General features: G+C 35.1%; 1 protein-coding gene across 1 annotated transcript in view; it reads right to left on the bottom strand.

Annotated features, from left to right (window-relative positions):
- Nucleotides 1-17153, bottom strand: part of LOC306854635 (protocadherin-17-like) — a 71774-nt gene that overhangs the window by 27036 nt on the left and 27585 nt on the right. The window contains exons 3-4 of the mRNA XM_079392812.1: nt 12958-13016; nt 12639-12811 (exon numbers count right to left, since the gene is read on the bottom strand). Of these exons, the coding sequence (XP_079248938.1) occupies nt 12639-12811; nt 12958-13016 (232 nt within the window). The remainder of the gene's footprint in view (nt 1-12638; nt 12812-12957; nt 13017-17153) is intronic.

Genomic DNA, 17153 nt, shown 5'->3' with positions numbered 1-17153 from the left:
CCTCAGAAGGCAGAGGACACAGTGTCGTTATGACTCTCAAATATCATAACCACGATACTCGAGGCTAACGAGGTTCCAGCTTAATTACATGAAAAAGAGGTATGTGGGTATATGCGCTCACACAGGCCGAAGGATTGGCAAAGAGAGCTAAAATAGAAAAATTGCACTATTCAATATTTTTATTGAAAACAAAAATGTTTCAATGTAAGAAATAAAACCTAAAAGTAATTAATGTTTTCCACTCTTTTAAATGAATCAACACGGAAAATAATTATTATAGAATTTTCATTTTTTTTTATGTACCAATGTAACCAATTATAAGCATTTACCTACATATATTTCAATATTCAAAAATATTTGAATATTGAATTTTTTTTTTTTTTTTTTCATTACAGGACAAGCAGACACAGGACATGTTTTCTTAACCTCAGGGAGGTCTTAAGGTCCACAATGCGTCCGGTACCACACAAATACATTCACACAATGGAACAAAATGAAACTTTGTGTATTAAGAGTGAAAGCTAATCCCTTAAATCTCCCATAATAAAGGAAACAAAATCCTAAACTCCTGATATTGCCTTTAAAAAGATTTGCAGCCTTTCCGTGGGATTGTGCTAGCTTAATGGACTAAATTGCTTTAAGTGTGCGCGTCTGAGCCCGAGAGTGTGAACGAGTGAGGTGAGGAAACAACAACAACAACAACAGCGATACATGAATGATAAGACTTGTGCTACTCCAGATTGCTCAGGCTTCTAATTTCCCTCTCCAAATGTTTTTCTGACATTCGCATGCATCAATTGGGTCGTGCTTATTCAGTTAGAGAACAAAGGCTGTTGCAGGAGAGGCACTATTAATGAGGGCGAAAGACATTGATTTCGGGGTGACGAAATAATTATCTGAAACATCAACAAAAGCCTGCCATCTGACAGCCAAAGTTGCACACTTCCCGTGCAAAAGAGCAGGCTTCACGGAAATAAAGTGTCTTTCATGAATCACTATAAGATCAGTTCACTACTTGATTCGATTGACGCCACTGAATTGAGACATCTTTTTTGATTAGTAGAATTGAGATGCAAACCATTAAACATCAATTAATCACATTTACCAGACAGATGTCTAAAATATGAACCAGCAATCTCCCATATGGTAAGTGTTTAGGTCCTATGCGTACAAACACGTTAATTAGAGTTCTCAGCCGAGGCTAGCAGTACCAGCTGTTGTCCTTAACAGAAATACAACATTAATGTGATTTTTACAAACAAACGGGTGTCGCCTATATATCTTGTAGCCCGGGAACTGCAAAACTAAAACTCAAACAAATAAAAAAACAAAAAAACTAAAACAAAACAACAAAATCCTTTTCATTGCTTGAAATATAATAAACATAAAAAAAAAAAAAACATTTTATTTTGCATTTTTGTTTAGTTTATTGAAGTATAAATAACCTTTCAATCCTTACAAAACCTTAAAAACTAGACTAAACAAACAAACAAACAAACAAAAAACAACAACATTTTTAAAACTTCAACTAAAATGAAAATATAATAATATAAAACTAAAGTATAACTAATTATTCAAAATATTAATACAAAAAATAATAATTAGTAACACTTTAGTATAGGGACCAATTCTCACTATTAACTAGTTGCTTATTAGCATGCCTATTGTTAACATATTGGCTGTTTATTTGAAACAGAATTGGACCTTAAAATAAAGTGCGACCAAAACACTACCCGGGGCAATATCTTTGTCATACTCTACTGTGTTAATACTCAAATTTTCCATAATGGTTTTTCATAATTATATTTTATGTTATGAATCGCACTGTGTTGTGTTTTTGAGATTAAGATCATAAACTCAACAGATAATGTGGGGTCCGAAAATTAACAGTAAATTTGCTGTTTCTTTCTTACACGTTTTTCAACAATTCACTAAAAGGCTCTTTGTGGAACCCAAAATGGTTCTTCTATGGCATTGCCGCGAAAACCCCTCTTTAGGAAGCTTTATTTTTCAAGAGTGTTCAGCGTGGATATCCCCAAATACCTAAAAATCCAAGCAAACATATATCTCCATTGGAAACTGGGAGCCTGAGGTATATTCAGTATTCTAAATGTTTAGATAGAAATCTTAATAGCATGAATATTACTTTGATGGTCCCTGAAAACAGCCTTCAGTGCTCCCAGAAGCTCTGTAGAAGTGAATGGACGTGGTGTCTTATTGCGTTTTAGAGAGCAACAATTCTCCAGCTCTATTCTGCTATTGAACAATGCTGTCTGAGACAGGCTACCATTGTTTAAGTCATGAGAGTCATTGCTTAGCCCCTGGTAATTGCATTGCTGGCGATTTGTAATCGTTACGAGGGAAAAGCCACTCTTCCCCACGGGACTCGGCAGGTCAGCTGCTTTCATGCTCACGAAGTCTCAGGCTATATATCTGCTACGGCCAAGCCAGTGCTCGCACAGCTGTGCTCGCATCTCTCACCCCCGTGTTACTAGGAACATGACTCAGGAAAATAGATGACCAGTTTTGATGTATGTTCTGATCAAAACCTCATTTGCACAAAGTTCATTTACAAGTGAGAAAAAATACAGAAAAGAATGTGATTAACTGTTCTGCGATTTTGACTGATGAATCACCGCACCGCTGCCGAGAGGTATCAAAAAAATGAACTAAATAAATCAGAAGAGATTAGCTGACCCTTCAATTTGTCTACTTTGTTAGTTGCGTTTTTCTCCTGACTGCGAATCAATTACATTATTGTGACATGTCTGTTATTGTCGGAATTGATAGAGAACAAATTCAAGAGCTTATGTGACTAAATCTGATCCGTGGTGACAGCTCTACCTCGAAATAAAAAAAAGGTACGAAACTTGTCAGACATGAAAAATACACTGCCGTCTGAAACTGTAAGATTTATGTGATATTAATGCATATTTGAGTCACTTTAAAGGAAGACAATGACAGTGATTACTCTTACTGACAGTCGGCTTACGAAAGCATTGATGACAGAGCTGAGTCTATTCCTATGAAACTCAAAGAGTTTCAGCAATATAAACTTCAGAAAGATACATTTTGGAGATTATAGAGTTGTGAAAAAGTGAAATCCATACAGAACTGCTTTTCAGAAATGAAAGGATCAGTGCATGTTTACTTTGATTTAACCAAATGGGACATGGATCAAATTGTAAGTTTAGGGTTGAAGCTTAAGCAACATTATAAATACATTATCTGTTATAAATATATCAGTTCCCTCTGATTTTAAGGCCATTTATGGTTAATGTTGTTATTATTAACTAAAACTATTACAATTGTATTATTGGTTAAGTGAAATTAAGCTGAAGCTTGTGATAAATCACAAGAAAACATAAATTAGAAACACTGAAGAAAACAACAACAACAAAGAAAACCAAAAAAAATAAAAATAAAAATGACAAAAGCACATACAATTACTAAAACTAATCAATACCTTTACCTGTCAGTGATAATTATTTAAATTTGTTTCATAATTATTTTGTTAAAAATTCAACAGGTGACGTGGCAAATATAATTAAACCTAATAAGTCAAGGTTAGCAAGTGTAATATTAATACTATCTATAAAAAAACCTGCACATTTTCTCCACAAGCCTATGCTTTATCTGAGCAGACATTTGAGTCACCCAAAATGTGTGTGTGTGTGTGTGTGTGTACTGCAGCTCTACCATCTTCGAAAACAGGCTGATGTGTTACATGGCAGTCATTTACACACATCTTTCTTTATCTGTATTAGACAGACCCGCTTTTCTTTGTAGAAAAGAGAGAAGAAAACAGACGAGGAACTTAAGGAAAGGAGATGAATGAAGCATTGTAGAAAGAATTGACAAGAAAGCCAAGAGTGCTTATATATTCCATTGAGAGTGTGTATAGCCTTGTAGAAGTATTGAGCCATTTCAAAACACCGCACCGTCATCTAAACACATTATATGCACATAAACTATGAATGACAGGAAATTACCTTTTTTGAGAAGGTAAAAGGAGCCAAAATAACACATTCAAATCTGTCAATATGGATTCCGCTAATGCCTGAGTGCCAGAAAGAGGAGGTTACCTAGGCAACAAGTGGGAAAAGGGCATCAGTTAGAATGTGATTAATTAACAGATTTTGCTCCTTTGAAGTGGATGTGTATAAGGATCACAAAGTGGGATATGCACACAAAAATATATCAGCCCTTTTAGGTATATTTTCAGAGTGCTTTACGTTTCTTGATTTATTTCGTATTTGAAAAAAAAAAAAAAAAAAGATCATCTCAGCCCCTTTATCGCACACAAGACAAACTTGCCAGTTATTAAATGGCAGTGTGTGTATACGTACCCATATTTTAGTGCTTTCCATTTGATCCTATGTACAAAACAGGTGCGAGAAAAGTGATGCATAGTTCTTAGAGACAACTAAATAAACGTCCTTGATCTTAATGTGCACAAATCTTCAGTGCATTCTGAAGGAAAATAATAACTTTGCTTTTGAAAATGCTATTTCTGCTAATGCAACCACAGCCTGTGTAGGTGGGGGGAAAATCATGTAAATTAATCATATTATAGCTTAACAAGTCTGATTCAACCAAATCCCAATGGATAACATTATGCCCACTGGATATTTTCAATCTTAAATTAACTCTTTCACACCACTGATGAGAAAAAAAAAAAAAGGTCCCACTTTATATTAGGGGGCCTTAACTACTATCAAAAAACGTAGCTCACATCAAAAAATAAGTACAATGTACTTATTGTGTACATATTGTATTGCAAAATACTTTTGCTGCTATTGAGGTGGGATACGGGTTAGGTTAGGGACAGATTTGAAGGTATGGGTAGGTTAAAAAGTGAGTTTAGGTGTAAGGGATGGGTTAACAGTGTAATTATAAATGTAATTACAGAAATATAAAAACATGTATGCAAGTGCATTGTCTTAAATTATTAATTGAAATGTAAGTACATAGTATTTAAGGCCACCTAATATAAAGTGGGACCAAAAAAAACAAAATGAAGCTAGAGTATTTAAAATTATTTTATGTATTTTTTTATGCATTTTATGAGGCTTTGTTCTTTCTTTCTTTTGACAACCAAATATTCTGGGGCCTTGAAAAGTAATGGCATTATTGGGCCCTGATATAAGGGTCTTTATTCAATTATATTTAAATAAACTATTCCAAGTTGCACGCATTATGAATACTGTTTCTCGTGTCATCTTTAAACACTTGAGTGTTCCAGCACCTATTTAGTTTACAAAGGTTCTACTGAATGAGTCATTTATTGATGAATGAATCATGTTGCTGGAGGAAAAGTTAAACAAGGCTTGTAGAATCAGGATCATAATCCATATGTCTGATCAGACCTTTCGTCTGAATGTGATGTTCTGTCTTGTTTTGGAGTCTTGCTGTAACGCTGTAACAAATTGGGTAAAAGAGATCTTGATTACTCTGCCAAAAAAAATAAATAAAGTGCGGGAAATGGGTGACTGGGTTCGTGTCTGGAGAAAGCTATCCGTTAACGTTCTCATTGATCTCGATGGCAGTTGCCTGGCTTGCTAACGTCTTTGAGTAAATGTCATATAACTAATCACTCTGGAGCTACACGAAAATGACATCATGATGATGCTGACTGGCTGATGGCACTGCTTCAAATACTTCATTAGTTATTGTCCTGTGACATCAAATGCAGGAAACAATTAAATAATTAAATTAGTGCTGTCAAAATTAGCGCATTAACGCAGGTGATTAATTTTTTCAGTTTAACACGAAAATAATTTAATACCGTTAACCTAGGGGCAGAGCCAAGGGTTGCCACCCCACTCATGACTGCTGTTTCTGTCTGTTTTTTCTTGACAAGAAGTGCATTTATTCAGTCGCAGAACATTTTTACAATCACATCAATCTGGAGACGTTTCAGACACGCGCTCCAGCTTCACTTCAATAAATGAGTCAAACAAGCTCGGAAACCGGTGCGCGCTATAGCCTGTATCAATTCATATCAAAGCGCAAAATAAACCACGTGCATGCAATGTTGTGGTCAGTTAAGGTATGAAGTTACCAAAAAGGCGATTAAAGCTGCATTAAAACATTACATTGTGTATGTAATAAGTTATATATGAGTTACATTATGTCTCTGAAATGGTTTTCAAAACTGTCCTGGAGCAGCCCAGCACTGTCTCCCTCATCTAACACCCCCGATTCAACTCATCAGCTCATTAGAAGAGACTGAAATGGGTCAGAAAAGGTAAAGAGAATTAAGAGAAAATACGATGCGTGTCAGATCTGCGTCACGTTCAACAGCAGCAGCAGCTCTTAAAGAAATAGCCAAAAACAACCTAATAACCAGCTGCTGTGATGTCTGTTCATCAAGAATAAAAGAAAAAAGAGGAAATCAATAACTTTTATATAGCTGTAATTATTTATCTGTATTTAGTTTAGAATTTAGTGTTTGATAACTTTATTCAATTTCTGTATATTTCTGCTGAGGGGCTCAGGTAGCCTAGCTAAATATAACATTTATTATAATGAGTTTATGTGAAGATTGTTTTAAATTCACTTAAATTAGAAGTTATTTTTAACGTCTAATAAATGTTAACATTGATAGCTCTTAATTATAATGTAATGTTTAATGGCTATAGTCAATGGTTAAATATTAGGGAGAATTTATTTTTATAGGGAAATCAGTATTACTTGGTATCAGTGATACTGGCCTTCAGTCATAAAAAAAGAGGCCATTAAACAAATATTAAAAATATGTTGTTTGTACATTAACTTGAAGATTGAATGTGAAACTATTGTATACATACATATATACACATACAAACAAAGTTTTTGTTTACATAATATATGTATGTGTCCTGTGTTTATTTATTATGTATATATAAATACACACACATACAGTATATTTTGAAAATAGTTACACGTACACGTATACATTTATATATTTATATTATTATATTTTACATTATGTATAAATACAGTATGTTTATTATATAAACATAACATATTTTTCTTAAATATACATACGTGTTTGTATTTATAAAGACATAATAAATATTCATAGCACATACTCATATATTATGTAAACAAAAACTTTTATTTTGGATGTGATTAATCGCGATCAATCACTTGACAGCACTAATATATATATATATATATATATATATATATATATATATATATATATATATATATATATATATATATATATATATATATATATATTTCACACTTTTAAGATAACTTTTAAAAAAATTAAATATTGCTATATTCTTCTATGCCACCATGGTGTAGTTAAAGCCACTATAAAGGCACCAAAATGGTGTAGTTACAGTTAACTGGACAATGATTAATATCACTAACTAAAAGTACATTTAAAATATATTTTTTTATTTTATTATTGCCAAGGCAACATTTCTCATTTTCTTTTAGTTTAACTCTACAAGAACGAAAACTGAATTTAAAAGTAACTACTTTATATGCACGTATATTAAACAAAACTAAAAGTAAAAAAAAAGACAAACAACAAATTTACTGAAACTTAAGCTAAACAAATTAAGCTAAAAAAAATTTTTTAAATATAAAAACTAAATTAAATATTTTTTTTTAATTATAATAGTATATCAAGATACTAAATAATATCTAAAACAATATAATATTAAACAGCATATCAGTGATACTAAAATAGCACTGAACTGGATAAACCTGGGAAGACAATGGTTCAGTTATTACAATAATTTCTTTTTCTATTTCAGTATCTCCCATTTTGCTCCTTCAGATGAATAATCTGAAGCATTACAGTGGAAAAGAGGTGAGACAATTTGATTATCGCGCCCCAATCAAACACAATTAGGGGAGGTCATCTAGAACACTTAAACAGCAATCTAATGGGACCTTTTCACGCACGCACACACACACATTATCTCAGGTACACATCTCGGCGCTGTGTGTATAATGGGCCGGTGTTTGTAACTCATATACATGCGTATCAGACCGTGTGATGGCCGCTGATGAACACATTCCAGGATTAGCCCTTGCTGCAGGCAAAACTTTACATCAATTAATCAACAATTAATAAAAAAAATACTTTTCTGCTTAATTAATACACAGCTCCCAATTTAGAGAGCCTAATTAATCAATTTCACACTAGCATACGAGCCAGCGACAAAAAGAATGGTGGGAGAAAAAGAGGGGAGTGAAATAAAATAGACAGAAAAAAGAAAAGAGTGTGTATTAAATCATATAAGTACATAGCACACACAAATATTGAGCAAAACAGTTCATAAAAGAAAAAAAATGACATCCTGGGATTGCCGTGTCTGGAAAGGATACTAAAATTTTGGCCATAACAACATTTTAAATTGCTGCCCTCATTTCGGAACAGCATTCCCACTGGGAAAGTGCCTATGATGGCTTAAAACAATGTCTAACTAGAGAGCTTGCAAGGTTTTGGAACAGAGCTCATGTTTGTTTTAAGAACAACTTGGTTCTGATCCAATTAAGAGCAGAGAGAGCGAAAGGAACATGACAGATAAAACTAACTCTACAGGGATGAAAACATGACACTAGATCCATGAGGGACTGCGAGTTCTATTCACAATGCGTATGTCTTTTCAGTTATGATTCCTATAAATGTGTTTGCGCTAGAGGGTGAGCATGGTTAATGTAGATATGAGAGAGAAAGAGAGGAAGATGAGTATTGTCTTCTACTACCCTCTGTTGTTTATGTCTGTGTGAACAGGGTCTGGTCTCTCTCTACCGACTGAATTACGACTTAATACACAGTCCAAGGAAACACACACACACACTTACACGAGCATAAAAAATTCACAACCTTGAAAACTAGCCAAAGTGCATGCCCGGAAGTAAGTGAAAACACGTGTGTATTTATAGGGTTGTCATACAGGAAACTAAACGACCAAAACTTCAGCACAACTTGTTCTGTTTCTCTTTTCATTCTCATCTCTATATTTAATTCTGCCCTTATGAATACACAATTTGCCATCAGCTATAATAGTTGTTGGTACAGCACATAGTTAATATTCCAAGCATGCATGTGTATCTAGAAATACATCTAGCAAGTAGATTTACAACCACACCTGAGGAAGTACTTAAAACAAATATGAAAAAGCATTTTAGTTTTCTAATGTGACACATTTTGCATCAAACTGGATATTTAATAATAAAATAACATGTAGGATGGGACTTTTATCAATTGTGAATTAGCGGGAAAGTTCCATACAATAATGCAGGCAATCTTTAACATTATTTACAATATCCTCCCGTCGTGGTAAAATAATTCAATATGGAGATGAAGTTGTTCAGAGGCAGATCAATGTGTGATTTTTTCTTCTTTTTGCAAAGCAGCGCAATTCTGAAGATTTCATTGGATATCAATCATAGAGCTATATATATATATATACATACATATAGACACTGGGCAGAGGTGCATTTGTGCAGCAGATAGTTAGTTACCATATCAGATACTTTACCATATCAGATACAATTGCCTGAGAACTGTCAAAACTTGTGAAAGACAAAACAAGCTCAGGTGTCTCATTAAAGGGAGAGAAAGCTACTTGGAAAGCCAATTTTTTGTTTTCCCCACCCACAGTATTGAAGTTTAAAAATGAATGATTTTAATAATGCATACTTTAACAACTTTAAAGTTATTTACACTAAACGATATCTAGTGTTATACAAGTCAAACTCAAGGAATTAAAGATTAGGGAGGACGATACAATAGGGAAAAGCAGGCAGAAAAAGAGAAGTTCCTATTTCCTAAATAATGCATCAAACCCAAGCGGCTCCTTACACACACACATACTCATATCCACTGACCATAACCTGCTGCCATAAACCGCTATAACACTCCACTGTTAAAGACACCACTATATCAAGCTGCATATGCAGTGAAACACAACGTTCACTCCACTGCAATGTTGTTATAGCCATCCAGCAACTGTAAAATATCCATTTCAAAGGCTTTTAGCGCAGATTTAGAAGCTGGCTGTTGTGGAGACGGTCTAATGTTGGAGGTGATAATGCTTACAAGAGGACACAGGGGATCTTTAGGCTAGCCTGGGCTTTCTCTAGACTGCCATGTGTCATCTGTGTGAGAGAGAGCTTCAAGTGTCTCTGTTTGAGAGAAGATACACTCAGCCCTCTGGAGTGATATTGGCAAAACAGACAGCCGTTCCCAGTTAACTGTCTTGTAGAATGAATATTGATTTCTATACTCAATAGAAGAAAACATAGTGAGGAAAGCGAGAAAAGTGAGTTTGGCCATCAAAAGTGAACGGTTTGAGATAATAAATTTACATACTATAGAACTAGCCAGAAAGCAGCATATTTTATTTAACGCAAATGACTATACAATTAAATAAGTTTGTTTACTATGCCGTACTCACACTGCTCAGTGTCCATGTTTTACTGAATATAGCTTATGTCTGTGAGTTTTAGTTAATTTGTGTAATTTTGCTCAAAAAAAAAATTCAATCGAAGTCAAAACAGAAACAGTTTTGTTCCTGAATGAATCAACATTTTTGAACGAAACAGTTCGATTGAGTAAATGATTCAATTATTCACTTATAAAGACAGTCAGCTGTTTAGTTCCTGAATGAATCAGTGCTTTGAGTGAAACAATTCAATACGAGTAATGGATTTACTAAACAGTCAGCCATTTCAAACCTGACTGAATCAATGTTCTGGAACGAATCGATTGGGTTTGGATAAATGATTGACTGGATAATCACCCATTTTGTTCCTGAATTAATTACTGTTTTTGAGAAAATCTATTTAGTTGAGTAAAGGATTCAATGATTTAACAATTAAAACACTCAGCTACTTAGTGCGTGAATGAATCAGTGTTTTTGAATAAATCAGTTCAGTGAATGATTGACTCACTCAGACAGTTGCTTGTCACTACCTATTAGCACCGACTGGCATAGCATGCAAAAAACATCTTTAATAACTACAAATAAGGATAAAACACAGGCAGATCACTGTCAGGTTTTCATTGTTCATGGCTAAGGTTATTATAAAGCTTGTTGGACATGCAACTATTGCAACTGTAGCTCTTGTCTTTGTGAGTGCGAGTCACACTGTTAAACTAGCTAATTTCAGCCATTCTCTAACCATTCCCATGCACCATTAAATGACTACATTCTCAATATATGAAACATATGGGCCTCTTTAATTGGCCAATTTCTCTTGCCAGTGCATTCAGTCTATTCCTGAATCCAAATGAAAACACACACACATACACATGCAAGCCAAATCAAGGCAGACAGGCTTGGTGTACTCGTCCGCTGCCTCGGCTCAGATAGCGGTAGATTCCCCTCTGTTCTATTGATTAATTGTGCCATTATATTTGATGTATTGCTTTCTGTGGCCCATTTATTCTCTTTCTTTTTCTCATGTTTTGTTTTGTTTAGTTTTTTTCCTTGGATTGCCATTTGAGGGATACGGCAACCGGTGTAATAGTCTTCAACATGACCCAACAGATCTGGGTTTAGATGAATAAAACCATCTTTACATGCTTCCTTCCTGAACGAGTTCAGTGGAAAGGGAGCACAGGACTACTTTCTTATCAGAAGTTATTGTTCTACCCTTGTCACGACTAATTTGTCCTACCAAGAGAGACCCAGAATAATTATTCATATTTAATCAGGTGGAGAATGTGACATGGCCTGCTGGACGATAAGTCATTTTCCATGTTCCATTATCAAAATTTTAAGGAAGCGCCTCCCAGCGCCTAACCAGCACTCACTAAATGGAACGGCTAGAGTGGTTTGGCTTATAAAATCATAATGGGCCTGCCTGGTTTGATAAACTGAGAACGTGGCTAGAATACAAGAGAGAGAGGGAGCAAGAGGGAGAGGGAGAAAATGAAAGATGGAGGAAAGAGGAAAATAAGGAGTCTAAAGAATGGAATATATTTTGAAAAGCAAAAGAGCGGGAGAAAGAGATGAGCTGTTTCGAAAATGAGAGTGAGACAGCAAGAAGATTCAACTGCGGTGAGATCAGTAAATGAATAACTGATTGAAGACTCGGGGAAAGGACTGAAAGCTTCATTTGAAAAAAGGAAATGCATAAAAAAACAGTAAAGAGAGAGGGTACAAAATGTAAGGTCAAAACTATATTACATATGTTATTTTTTGGCACATTTGAAAAGAATGTTAAATGTTAAATATATATATATATTTAAATGATTGAAAAACTCCAGATATTTTAAATTTATTTTAAATGCAATATTGAATAATAATTCAATTTTAGTCATTGTAGTCATACATTTTTAATTCCGAACTTTTAAATATTTGATTATAATGCATATATATATTACATAAAAAAAAGTTATATATTATTTTTTGACAATTCTGATTCGACTATGCAAATCCTTAGTCGAGGACACCCCTACCTAGTAATATAAAACCATGGGACACTAAGATGTACTGCATCTGTGGAATGTGCCAGATGGAGACGGCTGAAAACCAGAGTAAAGCAACAAACATGCAAGAAACAAAAGGAATGTCCAAAAACGAGCGAATAGCAAAAAGAAAGACTGCGAGAAAGTACAGAAAAAGGGGAAAAAAACTGGATTAGAATGAAGTTCCTGATGTTGAAGGACTCACCCTGCTCAAGTGGTTGAGGCTTGAGGCCAGTGGCCTTCATCTTGAGCGCTTCCTTAGCAGACATGTCACAGCAGGAGCCTTTATTAGTGTCCTGATCACTATCCGCTTGGTCGCTGTCCCCGTGCCCGCTGTCTCTGAGACTGGCTCGCTCTGGATCTTTGAATGTGGAGCTGCTACAAGTCAGAAAAACAAGACGAAAACAATCAGACGGATTAACCCGGGCATGGATGCATGGGTTTTTTGTTCTTATCTGAGGAAAATTTGTGTGCAGGGGAGTTTAAGACAAATAAAGCTGAGAAACCTGTTAAATAGGCCTTACCTTTGAACAAACTGCTGCCTGTTACCCATGTAATTGGGCTCAGCAGGAAAATTGTCTGTCTGTGAAGGAAAAAGGACTAGAGTTTACATCTTGCACAACACTGAAATGTGTCCTGGTGTGCAACAGAATCTCCTGGTGAAAGAGATTGATTAATTATTCATAAAAAAGGGGTGGGAGAGAGGGAGAAATGGAGGGGGGCTTTAATCCTTAGATTTGTGCATTTTAATTAGTCAAGGAAACATGCTAATTAAACATCCAAAACACTCAATTGCTCATTTGTGAACTTAATGACCTGTTAGATACAAATAAGAGTGGAGGAGCACGGCAGAAAATGGAATGAAGAGGAGGGAGTGTGTTGGTATAAGAAAACGAGAGGATGAGTTGTTAAAAGCTTTGCACACTCACCCACACATGCACAACCTTTTTTATTCATCAGGGAACTTCCCATTCACAACTCTTGTTCGTAATAGAAGCTAATCGTATTTACTTTAGACTGACACTAACTGTAAAATAAATACACAGTATTACAGCGATGCAATCTGATCTTCATATTCACTATTCACTGCCTGCACTACAGTGTAGTCTTAATGCTCATTAATGTCTCACCGAGAGCTTATCTTATAGCAATATATTTTATTTAACACCTTTTTTTTTTTTGCAGATTTATATGATTTAAATCACATGTATACATAAGAGAGAGAGAGAATTCCTCTCCGTTTTATATGTCTGTTTTGACTTTGTGTGTGTATTGACACTTTGCCAATATTGTATGTATGGGAAAAAAAAGAAAAAAAGAAAAACAATCAATAAAAATAATAATAATTATTATTTGGTGAGAATCCAGTACATTTATGATGAGCGATTCTCACAAAAACACGTCTGTGTCATATTTATTAAAAAAATCTAAAAAAACAAAACCATTATTTTTATGCAATATGTAGTAATTTTGTGACATTATTATATGACAATTAAGTATATTTTCTCCAAAATTACCATTTCCCCCCCATTTGTAATTCTAACTAACTAGTTATTAGTACCTGCTACCAGTTTTGTAAAATTATTGTATTATATTTCATTACATTACATTATTCAATTATGATAAAATATTTAATATTTGTATTTAAATCATATTACATCAGCATTTGTTTTTAAATATTCACATAGAGTTATCTCAAGAGTTTTGCCTACTCTTACACGGTAAGCATATTTACTTCAGTTAACAGGACTTTGCATATCCGTCATCATTATATGAAAAAAGAGTACGTCTCAACATCTACTAATCAGTTCTGCCAAAAAAAGACAGAACTGAGTAATAAGAAACACTTTATTGAGTAAAATTCACCGGTTTGTCATTCTTTCCAGACTTATCCACTCCTGTCTCTCTATTTCAGTGTTTCTCTCTCTTCAATGGCTGACGATGACCAAAAAACCGATAGCCCCTCTCCGATCTCTCTCCTATGGGTTTCAATTACTCAACTCAATGTTACATCAATGTTGCCACAATGTGTTTGCGCACCAACTCAGAGTCAATGCGGAGTGGAACAGAAGAGAATCTGGACTCAGCTGTGGTCCAGACAATATTGACACGGCTAAACGTGAGACTGAAGGGAGACTAATGCATTGGTTCATTTCTCTCCCTCCCATCCACATCCACTCTCTCTCTCTCTACACCACCATAAAACCTCTCAGACATCTTGATGGTACAGTAATGCAGTGCAGAAACGTTCTTTATTACTAGCATACGCTTTTATGCCTGACATTACCACATGTACTCGGTATATAAAAGTGTTATCGTACCCGTTGTTTCAAAGACATTTGAAAGATGCAACCAGGAAAATCTGGGTCTTTTAGATAAAAAGAGAAATGCTAAATAATCAAAGTACGAGAGCAATGTTTATCTTTTCAATTTGATTTTTCACTTATAAAACCTTCCACCATAAAACAATATCTGGAGATTTGCAAGAAAGAGATATCATATTTTTCTTCAACGCACCGTTGGTCTTCATAAGGAGATATTGACGGATGAAATGATGAAACGAGATGGTAAAGTCACAGCAGGAGGGGATTGTGTGAAAGGTCATGTAGGCCTCCCCTTTCCCTCGTGACCTTTCTGAAGCTTTGTTGAGACTCTCTATCGCAGTACGGAGCGCGTCTTTCAACCCCAGCCGCAGATAAAAAGCACAGATGCAGAAGCCGAATCAAAGGCTAAATCAACGATTGGAACGCTTCACAGTTAAAGTTGTAATTGCCATGAGTCTTTTGAAAATTTAAAGTGAACTCTGGTTCTGTAACTTCAGTTTTTGAGGAAAAAATTTTAGAACTTTTTCTTTAGCACGAGGGTCAGGGCACGAATCAACCTTTTTCGCAGCGTCGATGCATGTAGCTGCGGCATTTCGAGGTAAAAAAGAGCAAATTTAGTATTAGACAGTACATTCAACTAGCTCTACATCCAATTTCCCAGAATGCGAAAACCAGGCATTAAAAAAGATGAGTTAAAAAAGGCACTGTCTATTAATAACATAACTGCAGGGGTGCCAGAATGGAGGAAGATGGTTCGTTTTGATAGTAGCGTTTGTGTGCCCTTGGCAGCGACAGGAATCACAGGAATACGACCTCCACACATCTACGTTTTAAAAGGTTGATAAGAGCACTTTCCGGGGAAGTGTTTTACAACATCCTGCCTGTATGCAAACTGCCCCTGGAGAGAACGTCTGAGCGAGAGTGCGAGGAGGAATCGTGCCGGTCTAAATCGAGATTTATGAGGCTTTTCTGAGATTACACAAGCTGTGTCCGCTGGCAGCACTGGGTCATGCATGAGTCTATGCTTATTTATGTTTTCTTCGTCTACCATGTGTCTTTAGCAAAAACTTTATCAGAAGCACCCAACCTGCAAATATCCACAATCAGGAAAAACACAACACAACCTCACAGGCTGGCATCCAAAGTCGCCTTCTCGTTCCAACGGTGTTGCTGTGAGGCTTTGTATCAACAACTAAAAGCTAATAAAAAGTACATTCCAGCAGTACGGATCACACATTCTCTTGCCAATTAGCACACAGTCATTTTTTACAAGTCTGGGTCCTGGTTTTAATGAGACGTGGATGGCATCAGGTAGCCTAGCCATCAGGTGACTTTAATAAATAATGCTGCATTGCGTTTTTGCTGTTTTCATATCCAGTCCAGCTGTTGCATGCTACAGGCTAACAGACAGCTAATGACCTACACTACTTATTGCTGTTACTAAACTTGCGTTTGTTTTAATTGAGTGTTTAAATCCTAATTGAGGGCACTGGACCATCATTTGTGCTACTGCATCAATCGAGTATTAACAACATGCTTAGCTTCCATCTGCATGTTTTCATCTGGTGCCATTAGCGAAAACGCTTAGTACTTCAGACTTCGCATGACTGATTTCTAGATTTTTCTTTGTTATGAACTTTTTTATGCTCTAAACTTCAACATAGACTTTTCAAAAATGTCAGATGCTTCTTTATTGACAGAGACAAAGGCTAACTGCTAACGCTTACTTCTACATATACTGTACCTTTCAAAGAAAACATCACTGCTTGTGCATTAATTCTGAGAAGAAAAAAAGAAAAAAGAAAAAAAAAGTGGCACATTTGTACAGGTAAACCAAGTATAATACTGCTCCAGTTTTCATTCCTTTCTTTCATTTCTTTCCAGTTTTCATGCCCTGTCACTACAAAATATGCCATGATAATAAAAAAATAAAATAATATTTTAATAATAAAAGATTAACATCCCTGACATAACCCCCTAAAATACATAGAAAATGTATATACTTATAATTAAATATAAATAAATATATAACTAAATATAATTTATTCTATACCATACATTTCATCATTATAATAAATAACAATAATAATACATTTACTTAATTTATGAATACTAATAAAATGTATATGACTCAAACTGTGATCACAAATCACAAGTTTTGTAAGATGTAGCTAACTTCTGAACGTAAACTTTAAATTCCCCTAACAGCAGCAAAGCAAACTCCCGCTCACAAACACACAGTTGTCATCACAAGCCGTTTCCTTAAAAAGTTTCACTAAGCTCCCAGTCCGAATAGAAGCAACAAAACAACAGGGAATCTGTATGTACAAGGGAGTGTGTGGGAGAAAAACAGACTCTCTCAAGAGATGGGCAGAAAATGGTTCATCTATTTCAGT

Source organism: Barbus barbus (genome assembly GCF_936440315.1).
Source record: "Barbus barbus genome assembly, chromosome: 35".
NCBI lineage: Eukaryota > Metazoa > Chordata > Actinopteri > Cypriniformes > Cyprinidae > Barbus > Barbus barbus.
Note: the sequence above shows the minus strand (reverse complement) of the source record. Positions and strands in the feature narration are given on the sequence as shown.